Raw genomic sequence first — 16418 nt, forward strand, 5'->3', positions numbered from 1 at the left:
GTTGTCCCATAGATTATTTGGAGACGGTCCTCTTTCTGCTTTGTATGCATAAATCTACATATTGTATTAAAATCACATATTTTTTCGCATTATTCACACACTCAGAATTCACTGCTTCATCTTCAGTACTTCTCCTAGTTTGGCGTGCGAGTTCAAGTACGCCTAGTATGTGTGGTCCCATTGAAATAGAGTAGGCTGCCTACATGGGCGGAGAATCAAGTTGCAGTTAACTTGAACATGAAATTAACTTAAATATGATTAGACTGTAGTTTACTACAGTGTCTGTAAATAAATATTGATAATGGAAAGAAGTGGAGGGCGTGCAACCAAAGCGAGTCGAAGTACAATCAAAATATGTAATCATCAATAAAAAAGAAAATGGCACAATGCGCACATAGCTTAGGCTACTAACATTTTCAATAAGTATTGATTAATCTCTGCCTGCAAATCGTCCTCCTAAAAGGTAGGCTATATCCTATAGGCCTATGCAAAACGTGGCAAGTGTTGCAGTCATCATTCTTGCTGCTTCCAGTTCAGTAGCCATACCTGCGAGATCAGGTGCGCATGTGGTATCAATTAAATAGAGTAGGCTATAGCCTATGCACAGGAGGTTGGTGGCATCTTAATTGGGGAGGACGGGTTTGTGGTAATGACTGGAGCAAAATAAGTGGAATGGTATCAAATACATTAAACACATGGTTTCTATTTGTTTGATGCCATTCCAATTGCACCGTTCCAGCCATTATTATGAGCCATCCTCCCCTCAGCAGTCTCCACTGAGCCTATGCATGGGCGGAGAAGCACGTGGCCGTTATCTTTCCAAGGAAATATACTTCCTAAATAGGCCTATGATTAGGCTATAGTTTACTACATTGCCTAGAAACAGGCCTAAATATTGATCATCCATATTTCTCCGTCTGGAAATCTTCCCACTCCGAAAAGGTAGGCTATAAAAAGTCTCTCGAGCTCTGCTCTCTTCAAACTACATCTAGCATATTGGCTGATATAGCCCAGTAATTCAATGTAAGGGCCATGTGAGAATCTCTGGTAAGTTAAAACCTATTTCTTAAGTTATTTTTGCACATTTAATATTGCCTATAGGGTGCAAATTTGCTGGCACCATGGCTGGCAAATGAGTTGCGTCACATACACCTAAAATAACTTCGGTTGGGTTTGGGACCAGTTCTTGCGGTAGCTGGTGGGAGTCGGACAGAAGTCCAGTGGGTGCAGGTGGGAGAGGGATGAAGAAATTAGTCCTATGCAGAAGTCTACTGTGCACCATGACAGTGAAGCCTGTAATGTTAGAGCTGTTTATTACTGTGTCAGTGTGAAAAGTAAGGAATTAGCTAGGGAAACTGACAGATCAATAACGTTACATAGCCATACTGACTAATACTACTCACATTTCACTGAAAAATCAGCAGAATATCAATCTTCAATCGTTTGGCAGATGGTTTCATCATTTGATTCAGGTTTAGTGTGATTGAGGCAAAATAATAGCTAACGTTAGTCAACTTTTGGCCAGGTCTCTCTCGAATGATAAATCAACTGGCGAAAGCTAGCCAAGTTGATTTACTTCTGAAACAGGGCAAAACAAAGGCTACAAAACATGTCCATGCAAACAACAGCTGTTAGATAGCGATATGAGCTGGCTATTATTACTATCTCACAGATAACTACAGGCTAGAGCTGACCTGGCTGTGGTAGCTACTAGCTAGCATAGCTTATTAATTCACCTCAGTCGAGAGCTAATGAAACATTAGCTAACGTTACATGTCAGTTAAAATAATAGCTCAGCATTACAAATAAACACTCATTTCTTTTTTTCAGTTAAGATAAACAGCAGTTACCTTGCCAACTACATCAGTCAAAACCAAACCTTGGTTTGGTTTTACAACTCTGTAAAAGAGCGTAACACATACACACTGAACTATGCTCAACTCTCCAGTGCGGGTCCAGCCATCCTAGTCCTAAAGCACACCGTTGTCGCTTTTTGTATCACATTGCAATGATCAAACTGGGGGGGACAAAAATGCAATTTCGGAATGTAGGGGGGACATGACACCTCCGTCCCCAGTGAAAGTCGCGCCCCTGATTATCTGCCTCAAAAATAAGCTATTGCAACAGTGACCAGGCAGCAAATAGGCAAAGTGGATCTGTGATATACTATATTGTGACTTCTGTTCATGTGGCCATCATAAAGAAGTGCAGTCATCTCAGAAAAGACACTCCTCCCTGTCTGACCTGCTCAGCAAGGTGTGTCCAAGCTCCAATACCACTTATTCATCCCACGTGGTGCATTTGTGGGAGGCAGTACAGGGAGGCCGTACAGGCGTGTCTCTCTGTGTGTTTCTGCATGAGTATTTACTCTGTTATTGGCTCCCTCTCTCTTACTCTCTCTCTCTCAGTGCTTGTTTCTTAGTGTGAATGTTGACACAGTAATCTCCTGCTGATCCTGTCTGATGGGTGAGGTGCCGTTGCACAGGCAGAGCAGCTTAGGTAGCCGGAGAACACAGAGCTGAGAAGGACAGAAGAGAACATCAACAATAGATATACTGTTTTCCACCAGATTATGACATTAACAAAAATAAAAAGGAAGGAGGAACACAGGAAATAATGGATTTTGAGAGAAGAGCAAAGCAAATGCTCCAGAATGTGGAATGACCCAGTAGACACTCCGTACTGGTGAGAATAGATGGACCTGGGGTTCTAATGTGGCTCTGGAACACACAGGAAGTCGCTCTTTTCTTCAGCATCACATTGTATGTGTGCCACCTAGGTATGTATCCTATCCATACATGGAAACACTTCTGTGAGAATGTATCCATATATGGACATACTGATTTGTATGTGTTTAAATGTGAGTGCTTGTGTGTTTAAGGGCATGCCTATGTTTGCCTCAGAGTGTATGGTATATGCCAAGCAATTTCAGAAGAAACTTTCTTCTGGTATCGGTTGACTAACTGTGAGTGTTTCCCAACTTTTGCTCTGATGTGGTTTGTACCGGTGAAACAGAATGATAGTGCACTTAGACACACAGTGGTTTGTTAATTCCCCAAAACCTGGATAGGGCGTGATGGTTTCAAGGCATACCTCTGGCAGCCATAATGTTTCTTTGTCATTCTTTGCATGCTTCAACAAAATTCTTTGTGCATGCGTCATCTTGTGTGCACACACCTTTAGTTGGACTGGTGTGTCTGAGTCAGTAATTCACATTGATTGAAACACATCTTACATGAGAAAACAACTGAAAGCAGGTGGCTAAGAGGGCAATTCAAAACCAATCAATCAATCAAATGTATTTATAAAACCCTTTTTAAATCAGCACATGTCACAAAGTGCTTATTCTGAAACCCAGCCTAAAACCCAAAAGAGTAAACAATGCAGATTTAGAAGCACGGTGGCTAGGAAAAACTCCCTAGAAAGGCAGGGAGAAACCTAGAAAGGAACCAGGCTCTGAGGGGTGGCATGTCCTCTTCTGGTTGTGCCCGGTGGAGATTATAAGAGTACATAGCCATTTAGGCCAGATCGTTCTTCAAGATGTTCCAACGTTCATAGATGACCAGAAGGGTCAAATAATAATCACAGTGGTTATAGAGGGTGCAACAGGTGCAACAGGTCAGCAAATATCAGTTGGCTTTTTATAACCGAGCATTCAAAGTTTGAGACAGCAGGTGAGGGGGGGTGGGGGGAGAGACAGAGAGAGAACGAGAGAGAGTCGAAACAGAAGGTCCGGGACAAGGTAGCACATCAGGTAAACAGGTCTTGGGACCGACGCATTGCCACAATCATACCCTGGATCTAGTTTTGTGTAATAAATATTGTGGATCTAAATGTTTTTCCTCATAATCCTGGACTATCGGACCACCATTTTATTACATTTGCAATCGCAACAAATAATTTGCTAAAAACCCAACCAAGGATTATCAAAACACGTGCTATAAATTCTCGGACAACCCAAAGATTCCTAGATACCCTTCCAGACTGCCCACACCTACCTAAGGACTCCGGAGTACAAAAATCAATTAACCACCTAACCAAGGATCTAAACCCCAGATGCAGTCGCACCGCTAAAAACAAAAACATTTGTCACAAGAAACTAGCTCCCTGGATTACAGAAAATACCCAAGCCCTGAAGCAAGCTTCCAGAAAATTGGAACGGAAATGGCGCTCCACCAAATTGGAAGTTTTCTTACTAGCTACACGGACAAGTTCCTGCCTGGTTTAGATCTTATCTGTAGGAAAGACATCAGTTTGTCTCTGTGGATGGTTTTAGGACCACTATTCTTTTCACAGTGTATAAAACATTAGGAACACCTTTCTAATATTGAGTTTTGCCCTCAGAACAGCTTAAATCCTTCAGTGCCTGGACTCTAAAAGGTGTCAAAAGCATTCCACAGGGATGCTGGCCCATGTTGACTCCAATGATTCCCACAGTTGTGTCAAGTTGACTGAATGTCCTTTGGGTGGTGGACCATTCTTGATACACACGGGAAACTGTTCAGCATGAAAAACCCAGCAGCGTGGCAGTTCTTGACACATTCAAACCGGTGCGCCAGGCTCCTACTAGCATACCCCGTTCAAAGGCACTTAAATCTTTTGTCTTTCCCATTCACCCTCTGAATGACACACATACACAATGTCTCAATTATCTCAAGGCTTAAAAATCCTTCTTTAACCTGTAACCTCCCCTCCAATTACACTGATTGAAGTGGATTTAACAAGTGACATGTTTGGAGATAAAAGGGAGAGGCTTGCAAGCTGAAGAACACCATCCCAACTGTGAAGCACGGGGGTGGCAGCAGCATGAGGTGGGTGTGCTTTGCTGCAGGAGGGACTGGTGCACCTCACAAAATAGATGGCATCATGAGGAAGGAAAATTATGTGGATATATTGAAGCAACATCTCATGACATCAGTCAGGAAGTTAAAGCTTGGTCGCAAATGGGTCTTCCAAATGGACAATGACCCCAAGCATACTTCCAAAGTTGTGGCAAAATGGACAACAAAGTCAACAAAGGACAACAAAGTCAAGGTATCGGAGTGGCCATCACAAAGCCCTGACCTCAATCCTACAGAAAATTTGTGGGCAGAACTGAAAAAGTGAGTGCGAGCAAGGAGGCCTACAAACCTGACTCAGTTACACCAGCTCTGTCATGAGGAATGGGCCAAAATTCACCCAACTTATTGTGGGAAGCTTGTGGAAGGCTACCCGAAATGTTTGACCCAATTTAAACAATTTAAAGGCAATGCTACCAAATACTAATTGAGTGTATGTAAACTTCTGACCCACTGGAAATGTGATGAAAGAAATAAAAGCTGAAATAAATCATTCTCTCTACTATTATTCTGACATTTCACATTCTTAAAATAAAGTGGCGATCCTAACTGACCTAAGACAGGGAATTTTTACTAGGATTAAATGTCAGGAATTGTGAAAAACTGAGTTTAATGTATTTGGCTAAGGTGTATGTAAACTTCCGACTTCAACTATATATATATATATATATATATATATATATATATATATATATATATTTATGTATGTATATATATTCTGGACTCTAACATTGCTCGTTCTGATATGTCTTAATTTCTTTCTTTTTACGTTTTGGATTATGTGTGTATTGTTTTGTATTGCTAGATATTACTGCACTGCTGGAGCTTGAAACACAAGCATTTCGCTGCACCTGCGATAACATCTTCAAATCTGTGTACGTGACCAATAAACTTTGATTTGAGATGAAGCTAGAATCACATGCCAATGTGTCATCTCAAAGTAATTTGATGGCAGCAAACCCATCATACAGTATAAAAACATGTTATGTAAATGTCTGTGAACTGAAAACATTCTGTCTTTTGTGGAGAGGTTGAATATTAACTGGTGGTTATGTAAGGGAGTAGGGTAAAGGGGGGTATTTCTTCTGTCAGAACTGAGTGGCCAATTGGGCTCTAAAAAATAAAAAACTGAAGTCAGTTGATCCATTGCTCATAAAAAAGGCAAGTGGGAAGTTAGAAAATTACTATGGTGATAACATGTCAATAACACATCAGTGTGTGGGTAATAATATGTTGACTTATATGAATCTAAAATACATGTCAGATATATCAACTTCTCTTTATCTGTCATACATTAAAAAACACTGTTCCTCTCTCTTTCCCTTCCTCCCTCCACTATGTACTTCCTCCGGCAGCTGGAGCCATCTCAATACGGTCTCCTCAGCAGAGTCTGACCAGGCCTGTCCAACAGGATGTGTTGTTCTCTGTGGACATCTCCTGTGTTGGGATTCCCACAGTACAGTGGACCTTTATGTCTGGCAGGGTGAGCAGAGACATTGGGGCGTGGCAACCTGGGGGGTATACCAATGTGTCAGAGGACTACATGGACAGAATCCTCACGTACACTAATGGATCTATGGGACTTTCAGACCTACGTATTCAGGACACTGGCTTCTACGTGATCACGGTGACTGAACTGTCCGGGAGCAGCAAAGATGCAGGATTTGTCTTGAATGTGGAAGGTGAGTGAATGGTGGGTGCAGGCCTATATCACAATGTGGCATTTTGCTTTAGGCTACAGTGTTAGTGTTTCATCATAGTTGACATTTACAAGAACCCCTTTATGGAACTGTTTTCCTCTCAGTCCTGGAGGCAGTTTCTGCAGTGGCCTTATGGTGTTATTGAACAGTATCTTTATGAGTAGTTCAGTACAAGTGACCTTCATTGAACTCTACCATTATGAGTAAGCTAGTTAGTGGAAGTGAGAATGAACATGGTGTGTTCTCCCTCCCTGTGTTGTAGAGGTTCTGTATGAGGACCTCCAGTACCTAGCAGTGTTTGCTGTAGTGCTGGCCTCCCTGGCAGGCTTCCTCATGGTCTCCATGTGGCTCATGGACAAAGCCTACAGCCAGATCAATGCATGGAGACAGAGGAGGCAGATGCCAGGTAAATACTTTTAGAATGATTTTGGTAATATAAATAATTAGTAATTAAATAACAAGTTTGATTGTTCTTGTGTGTACGTGGTTCATTGAATTTCTCATTTTCTGTATTATCTCCAGAGAATGATGTAACTGAGCTGCAACCTCTCTGATATGAAGATCTGAGAAAGCCAGATGGGACTGCCCAACAACCAATATGAGCTATAATGAAAGACTCATTTTATAAATCAATGAAAGCATCCACAGAGTGTAAATGTCACCAAGTTACTGATTCCAGGAACAGATGAAGGATTATCAACCTACGTGCCTCAAGACAAGCTGCATGTATTATTTTACTGTACATAAACTGTATACACAACAACTGATATTAGTCCACACGATTTTATGTAAGGAAACACACTGACAAGTGGAAACAAAATATATTTTTGTTTTCACAGCTGAGGTTTTCAGTTTCTTTTTCTGTAACATTTAAAATATACAGTTGAGGTCGGAAGTTTACATACACTTAGGTTGGAGTCATTAAAACTCGTTTTTCAACCACTCCGCAAATTTCTTGTTAACAAACTATAGTTTTGGAAAGTCGGCTAGGACATCTACCTTGTGCATGACACAAGTCATTTTTCCAAAAATTGTTTACAGACAAATTATTTCACTGTATCGCAATTCCAGTGGGTCAGAAGTTTACATACACTAAGTTGACTGTGCCTTTAAACAGCTTGGAAAATTCCAGAAAATTATGTCATGGCTTTAGAAGCTTCTGATAGGCTAATTGACATCATTTGAGTCAATTGGAGGTGTACCTGTGGATGTATTTCAAGGCCTACCTTCAAACTCAATGCCTCTTTGCTTGACATCATGGGAAAATCAAATGAAATCAGCCAAGAACTCAGATTTTTTTTTTTTAGACCTCCACAAGTCTGGTATATATTAATAATAATAATACATTGGCACAGGTAAGTAAAATGTCCAAGCAAATCCACAAACATCAATGCATGATTTCCACAAAAGTGGATCAAGTTAGGATCAAGTTAGGATTCAGCCCATATTCAGCCCAAAAAATCAGAGATAGCTAGAGAGTGTGATAGTGGCCGGACCTAAGGACAGGGGGTGAGGGCTGCCATCAGAAGATCCATCTTGTAGACAAAGTTGCGTCCCTCCATCTTGCTCCAGTGGACCTCTTTGTAGGGCCCTCGCAGGTGGTTCCACTTCCCATCCTGGATGACGTCAGACTTGGGCAGCTCCTTGTTCTGGCTGCGTGGGAACTGGACCAGGAGCTTACAGCCACTCTCTGGACCACTACGCACTGGAAAAGATACAACACATTCATTTGGACAAATATTAGCATTATCTTAAGTTTCAGTCATTCAGATCATCACATTCGTTTTCAGACTAAATGAGCTGTTTAAGGTGCATGACGGTCAATATGCCAGTGATTGATTGAAGGACGGTACCTAGATTGCATCTAGTCATGCATTTTAGAACATACAGCAAGCATTTTAGGTGGCTTCTAGCTATACTTGACTGTAATACAGAGTACATAAACAGCAGGTGGTGATGTGAGAGCAGTCACTCTGTCCCCTGACCTGGGAGAGGAGGAAGTCCTGCAGCTCCGGTTCCTGGTGAGAGAGGGTGATGACACTGTGCACCACTCAGATCTGCTCAACCCCTGTTCAGCTGCAGCTGGATAGACCTACACACACGCACAGAAGGTCATGGAACCTTCTTTCTCCATGGTCAAAGTTTTATCTAGACAAGACCTTTACCGAACATTGACAAAGCTGAATAATTGCCAAATTAAATTGTTGGTAATTCATTAAGGGGAAACCTCTTCTTCTGTTGTTCGAACACGGAACCTACCTTTTTCCTTTTAATTAATTCTCTACTCTCACCAAATGTTCTATTCTAGAGGATATGTCGCCAATTCCTGGAGCAGAACTGTATTCTCTAAACACTGTCCCCCAAACCATGTATAAAGAGCACTCTGCCTCTGTTGCTCTGGCCTAGCCAGTCCTCCTGGCTTTAACAGTACTCTGTCTCTGTTGCTCTGGCCTAGCCAGTCCTCCTGGCTTTAACAGTACTCTGCCTCTGTTGCTCTGTCCTAGCCAGTCCTCCTGGCTTTAACAGTACTCTGCCTCTGTTGCTCTGTCCTAGCCAGTCCTCCTGGCTTTAACAGTACTCTGTCTCTGTTGCTCTGGCCAAGCCAGTCCTCCTGACTTTAACAGTACTCTGCCTCTGTTGCTCTGTCCTAGCCAGTCCTCCTGGCTTTAACAGTACTCTGCCTCTGTTACTCTGGCTTAGCCAGTCCTCCTGGCTTTAACAGTACTCTGCCTCTGTTACTCTGGCTTAGCCAGTCCTCCTGGCTTTAACAGTACTCTGCATCTGTTACTCTGGCCTAGCCAGTCCTCCTGGCTTTAACGGTACTCTGCCTCTGTTACTCTGGCTTAGCCAGTCCTCCTGGCTTTAACAGTACTCTGCCTCTGTTACTCTGGCTTAGCCAGTCCTCCTGGCTTTAACAGTACTCTGCATCTGTTACTCTGGCCTAGCCAGTCCTCCTGGCTTTAACAGTACTCTGCCTCTGTTACTCTGGCCTAGCCAGTCCTCCTGGCTTTAACAGTACTCTGCCTCTGTTACTCTGGCTTAGACAGTCCTCCTGGCTTTAACAGTACTCTGCATCTGTTACTCTGGCCTAGCCAGTCCTCCTGGCTTTAACGGTACTCTGGCTCTGTTACTCTGGCTTAGCCAGTCCTGCTGGCTCCTGCTCCACTTACTTGCAGATCTGCTCATAACCCTGGGAGGTGATGAGGACTTTGACACTGGACTCGTACACGTCGTTGATGTTGGACCAGTGGGCCTGGATCTGGGGGTCTTCTATACGGCTGGCCAGGTTGTCGATGGTCCGCGCCGTCCTGAAACAGACACAAGGGGTGGACTTGCAGTCAATGTTGAGTTGCTGTCCTGTAAAATTCTAATTCAGTAACAAACGGTTTCATTGTGCCAACATTTTCCTGATTTGTGATTTTACAACAAAGATAGGAGGTGCTTTGACTGAAACAACAAGCCTGACGACAGGAGAGAAGACTTTTATAAAAATGTTGAAAAAGAAAACAGTATAACAGTATTAGCTTGTCATTGATGTATGATGTGGTGTGTGTTTGTGCCTACCTGCTGCGTAGGAAGATGTGTTTGGCCTGTTTGATGATCTTCTCCAGTAGGCCCTCATTCAGCTGCAGGTTGGAGATCTCAGCCTTGTCGTAGGCCATGGGCCCTGCCATACGCTGCCTCTTGTGGCCAAAGGTGGCGCTAGCTGGATGGGGCATCACTATCGAACTCAGGGTCTGCTTGTGGAACTGTGGGTGGGAAGGAGGGGCATTTATATTGATCAATATGTATCACAGTTCACACAATCAGCAATGAAAACACATGCATATGTATAAGATATATATATATTTTTTAACACGGGGGACTTAGTTTGGTCAGTATCTGTCTGAGTACGTCTTTGGTCAACAATATAATTACTATATGGTCAGATTCAATTTAGTTCCATAATTTTCCATGCAGACAGACAGGCGGACCCACCTCTCTCATGAGCTGGTGCAGGTTGTGTTCTAAAACATAGAGGTGGTCGTCAGGTTTGGGTTTCTCTGGAGACGCCCTCTGGTTCTTCTTCTCTCCAGTGGAGTGACACCGAGAAACGGACAACTGGAGACCTGCAGGGAGGATAGACAACCTTAACGGTGGTGTAATACAGAAATCTCCAAGAGTAGGACTCTGCACACCTGACAAGGGGTGAATAACAGCAAAAGCATCTCCGGACACTTAGAACGTACTACTCAAGGTAACATAGACAAAAATAAACATTTAAATGCATTCATTTTGCATGGTTTCATGGAGTATGAATTTTCCATAGGCTACAATAGCCCTCCTAAAAGCAATGTAAAGAGTCCTCACCTGGAAAGGGTTGGGAGATGATCTGGTTCTTGACTACGATATGGGACTTGATCTGAACCGCCTCCCGGGACAGCAGGGCGAAGATCTCCTTACAGAGCAGCACGTTCTGGGCAGCTTCCAGCTTCACATGCCATGGCTGAGTGCCTGCTTTAGCTTTAGGCTGCCTCCTGAACAGGCTCACAGTGCCTAGGTCACCTATGTCAGAGGCTTGTTTCTGGATTGAAACCTGGAAGACAACACATAACAATATTTAAGAGGCCAGGCCAAACATTGACATCACAAGGACGTATGTTCTCTGAGCTGAGGAAAAGTTCAAGAGGGCCAGCAGTCTTTATTCACTTTGATGTAAGCCAATCCCTCCAGATCACTGGGGATCTGGACATTCAGTGGACAGTAATCCTCTGGGAGCTTCTTGTCCAAGTCGATGTCCATGTTCTTTATCACCTTAAAGGTGCCGGTAAGAGGAAACAAGGATCCTGCAGAGAGAGACATGGCATTAGAAATGAGCTATATAATGTCAGAAAAACACTGAATGTGCAGAAGGTGGTAAATACTGCAATGACACTAAATGAGACATTTGAGCAGACTTAAAGCCTCCACACCTGCACTCCTGTAGCTGAGGTCTCCCAGGATCTTGTCTCCTACTTTGCGTAGTTTCCACTCCGAGCGGAGCCGCTCTGAGTTGAAGTCCCTCTGTCTTCTGTTCTCCTGGTTCTCTGCCACTGACTTGGTTAGTTTCTCTGCCCCCTTCAGGAGCAGCTGAGCTGCTGTGGCCAAAGACTTCTTCTTACAGATGAGCTGGAACACCTGGGGTGTCTAGAGTAGGGTGTGAGGTAGGGATTGGGGAGGTCAGGGGAGAGAGAGTGAGGTCATAGGTACATGTCAAATAGTCCAAAATGGCTTCATCTCCTTCATCTGCAGTGACCTCAAAACACAGGATAGGTCAAAATAAGCAATATGTTGGATGTGTATTGTGTACCAGGAATTTGCTTTCATTGTCATTCTAGTTCTTCCACATCAGTGCAAAAAGAATGAACCACTTGAGACTACGGAGATGCATTGAAAAGATTGAAGTCGTGAGTAAAGCCACCTAGCTAGGCCAACCTTTCCGGCTGAGGGGTCCTGGGACACTGGGTCCAGGGCCATGTACTTCTTCTCCTTGACTACGCTGAGGATGTCGTATAGCACACACATCTCTGTCAGGGAGATGCGCAGGTTGTTACGCACTGAGTCCCAGGGCCACAAGGAAGGCTGGAACTTCACTGTGGCTGGAAGAAGAAGCAGGTATCAATCAACCATTCTATTCAGACCAACTCCCTACAGAGCGCTTAATAGAAACATAAATCTTGCTACAGATTAGGGCCAGGACCATACCTGTAGCATGGCAAGGAAACAAAACACGAAGCAGATTTAACTTCTTTAGGAAAACAGCCCTAATGTTGGAAACAAATGTTGTTATGTTGTCATTCAGAGTCACATTTTTCCCCAAGCTATAGCACACAATATTTTACAAACAGCTTGTTTTTAAAGGACCAAAAAGTGAGTTCTGCTTTGTGTTTTCATTTTTGCCATGGAACAAATATTACGATGTTGGTATCGTCACAGCCCTGCTACAGATGTCTATCAGATGGTCTCAGGAACACGTATGGTGGTTTTTGCATAATAACTCTCCAAGGCAGAAAGAAGGCAGAAAGAATCACTTTACAGTCAACTAATGAAGCTGGTGTAGACAAACACTGAATGTGTCCATGGGGTGACATACATTCATCCTCCTCTGGCTTTTGCTTCCCCCACTACTGGGGGTCCCTGGGCTCTGCTTCAGTCCCCTCTTCATCGGCGTCTGATCCCTGGCCAAAGTCGATCCTCTGGGCTAGCTTGGCCAGGTTTTGGGACATGGACAAGGGAGGGACATATGTCTCCATGCCATCTCGAGACACCTCCTGGACCTGCTTCTCGCAGGACAACTCGATGCCGACACGCACTGCTGGACCACCACCGACATGATGATGGCGAAGCGTAATCAGACCCAAAACTTCACACACACAACCATTCGATTCACTATATCTTACCCACCATGACTATGGTCACAGACCAGGGCAAGTCTAGACAAATAAGTAGCTTGCTAAACAGACTACAGCTAGCCATGTAGCAAATATTTACTGACCAAAAATATAAACACAACATGCAGCAATTTCAAAGATTTTACTGGATTACAGTTCATAGAAGGAAATCAGTCAATTGAAATAAATTCATTAGGCCCTAATCTATGGATTTCCCATGACTGGGCAGGGGTGTAGCCATGGATGGGCCTTGGGGGGCATAGGCCCACCCGCTGGGGAGCCAGGCCCAGCCAATCAGAATGAGTTTTTCCCTACAAAAGGGCCAGAGAAAAATAATCCTCAGCACCCCCCCTACATTTAATTTTATTTATTTAACCTTTATTTAACTAGGCAAGTCAGTTAAGAACAAATTATTATTCACAATGAAGGCCTACATGTAACCCCCCCCCCAGCCAAACCCTCCCCTAACCCGGACGACGCTGGGCCAATTGTGCGCCGCCCTCCCGCAGGTGAAGACGCCGGATGTGGAGGTCCTGAGCTAGCATGGTTACACACGGTCTATGGTTGTGAGGCCGGTTGGACATACTGCCAAATTCTCTAAAACGATGCTGGAGGCAGGTTTTGGTAGAGAATTAAACATTAAATTATCTGGCAACAGCTCTGGTGGACATTACTGCAGACACCATGCCAATTGCACACTCCCTCAAAACTTAAGACATCTGTGGCATTGTGTTGTGGGACAAAACTGCACATTTTAAACTGTACTTTTATTGTCCCCAGCACACGGTGCACCTGTGTAATGATCATGTTGTTTAAGCAGCTTCTTGATATGCGACACCGGTCAGGTGGATGGATTATGTTGGCAAAGGAGAAACGCTCACTAACATGGATGTAAACAAATTTGTGCACAAAAAATGAGAGAAATAAGCTTTTTGTGCGTATGGAACATTACTGTTTTTTTAATCAGCTCATGAAACATGGGACCAACATTTTACATGTTGCGTTTATATTTTTGTTCAGTATAGTTGGCAATGAGTGATGCTAGACATTGTCATATCCTGTAGCTAGCTAAATTAACTTTAACTTTAGCTAGCTACAACAGATAACTAGCTAAACAAAGCAAGCAAGCAAGCCACTGAGCCCAGTATAAAGTCGAGCTCCCTAATGCACATTACAATTAGCTAGACGTGGAATATAGATGATTTTCAACAGAATATGAGATAGAGATATAAACTCAGCAAAAAAAAGGGGCCTGTCATTCAAAGATAATTCGTAAAAAGCCAAATAACTTCACAGATCTTCATTGAAAAGGGTTTAAACACTGTTTTCCCATGCTTGGTCAATGAACCATAAACAATTAATGAACAAGCACCTGTGGAACGGTTGTTAAGACACTAACAGCTTACAGACGGTAGGCAATTAAGGTCACAGTTATGAAAACTTAGGACACTAAGGAGGCCTTTCTACTGACTCTGAAAAACACCAAAAGAAAGATGCCCAGGGTCCCTGCTCATTTGCGTGAACATGCCTCAGGCATGCTGCAAGGAGGCATGAGGACTGCAGATGTGGCCAGGGCAATAAATTGCAATGTCCGTACTGTGAGATGCCTAAGACAGGACGGACAGCTGATCGTCCTCGCAGTGGCAGACCACGTGTAACAATACCTGCACAGGATCGGTACATCCGAACATCGCACCTGCGGGACAGGTACAGGACGGCAACATTAACTGCCCGAGTTACACCAGGAACGCACAATCCCTCCATCAGTGCTCAGACTGTCCGCAATAGGCTGAGAGAGGCTGGACTGAGGGCTTGTAGGCATGTTGTAAGGCAGGTCCTCACCAGACATCACCGGCAACAATGTTCATAAAGGATGACTTTTGCAATGTCTTCTTCGTATGTACTGTCCTGCAGAACTACCACTGGTAGTGGGCTATGCTGCCACCTATAGTGCATTTTGATATACAATATGGGTAACGTTAGGTTCCAGAAAGGCATTGCGTGCCTTTAAACTGACATATGGAATTGTTTTAAGATGGTCATACTATGGATCATTTAGCTATTTGATTTTGAATTGCAGGACCCCTTTAGTTATAAATATATATATATAAAAAATGATTTGATACAATTTAGATTTTGGACTTTAGTACTAAAGCCCATATAACTGCATTGAAAATACCATTCATAAATGGCAAAAAGGACAGTCAAAAAATAAATAATAAGAAACAAGGTTTTGAAGTTTCTGTCCTAAATCTAGGAGATCTTTTTTTTTTTACTCAGGAAAATATATATTTTCACACATATTTAATTAAAACTTCTCTGCGCTACGGATCCCTTTTACGGGATCATTTTCCTAAACAACCGCTGAATTGCAGGGCGCAAAATATTACTACAAATATTTATAATCATGCAATCACAAGTGAAATATACCAAAACACAACTTAGCTTGTTGTTAATCCACCTATTGTGTCAGATTTTGAAAATATGCTTTACAGAGAAAGAAATCCAAGCTTTGTGAGTGTACCAATCAATGCTAGAACAGCTAGCCCCAAATGAGCATGGTCACGAAAATCAGAAAAGCAATAAAATTAATCGCTTACCTTTGATAATCTTCGGGTGTTTGCACTCACGAGACTCCCAGTTACACAATAAATGTTATTTTTGTTCGATAAATATTACTTTTATAACAAAAAACGCCATTTGGGTTGCGCATTATGTTCAGAAAACTACAGCCTCGTTCCGGTGCTGAAAGGCAGAAGACAATTCCCAAACGTATCAGATTCAAAAATATTACTAAAAATATTTATAATCATGCAATCACAAGTGAAATATACCAAAACACAGCTTAGCTTGTTGTTAATCCACCTACCGTGTCAGATTTTGAAAATATGCTTTGCAACGAAAGCAATCTAAGCTTTTGTGAGTGTATCAATCAATGCTAGAACAGTTAGCCTTATATTAGCTTGGTTAGCTTGGTCACGAAAGTCAGAAAAGCAATAAAATTAATCGCTTACCTTTGATAATCTTCGGATGTTTGCACTCACGAGACTCCCAGTTACACAACAAATGTTATTTTTGTTCGATAAATATTACTTTTATAACAAAAAAAACGCCATTTGGGTTGCGCGTAATGTTCAGAAAACCAAAGCCTCGTTCCGTTCGACAAAAATTCAAAAAAGTATCCGTAATGGTCGTAGAAACATGTCAAATGTTTTTTATAATCAATCCTCAGGTTGTTTTTAACAAACATAATCGATAATATTTCAACCGGACCGTAATCTATTCAATAAGAGAGAAAAAGAAAATGGAGAGCTCCCCTCTCCCGCGCAGGAACTATTCAGAGGACACCTGACTACTTTTGAAAAATCTCGCTAATTTTTCAAAATAAAAGCCTGAAACTATGTCTAAAGCCTGGTCACAGCCTGAGGAAGCCATTGGAAAAGGAACCTGGTTGATACCCCTTTAAATGG

At 42.7% G+C, this 16418-nt stretch overlaps 1 protein-coding gene and 1 pseudogene across 1 annotated transcript; one reads left to right on the forward strand and one right to left on the reverse strand.

The window, feature by feature from the left end:
* Positions 1-2539: 2539 nt before the first annotated feature.
* On the forward strand, positions 2540-7450 carry LOC120018001 (V-set and transmembrane domain-containing protein 5). Its single transcript, XM_038960950.1, has 4 exons — positions 2540-2779; positions 6194-6520; positions 6801-6944; positions 7061-7450. Exons 1-4 carry the CDS (start codon positions 2713-2715, stop codon positions 7090-7092), a joined length of 570 nt encoding a protein of 189 aa, XP_038816878.1. The 5' UTR covers positions 2540-2712; the 3' UTR covers positions 7093-7450.
* A 372-nt stretch (positions 7451-7822) lies between these two features.
* LOC120018492 lies at positions 7823-14797 on the reverse strand (annotated as a pseudogene).
* Between the last annotated feature and the right edge of the window lie 1621 nt (positions 14798-16418).

Source organism: Salvelinus namaycush, chromosome 23 (genome assembly GCF_016432855.1).
Source record: "Salvelinus namaycush isolate Seneca chromosome 23, SaNama_1.0, whole genome shotgun sequence".
Taxonomy (NCBI): Eukaryota; Metazoa; Chordata; class Actinopteri; order Salmoniformes; family Salmonidae; genus Salvelinus; species Salvelinus namaycush.

Excerpts from the sequence above, each read along its gene's own strand:
- LOC120018001 (XM_038960950.1), top strand. The coding sequence starts at position 2,713 with ATGTGGCTCTGGAACACACAGGAAGTCGCTCTTTTCTTCAGCATCACA. Across the intron at positions 6,521-6,800 it reads ATTTGTCTTGAATGTGGAAG|AGGTTCTGTATGAGGACCTC; the intron begins GTGAGTGAATGG and ends CCTGTGTTGTAG. Across the intron at positions 6,945-7,060 it reads ACAGAGGAGGCAGATGCCAG|AGAATGATGTAACTGAGCTG; the intron begins GTAAATACTTTT and ends TATTATCTCCAG.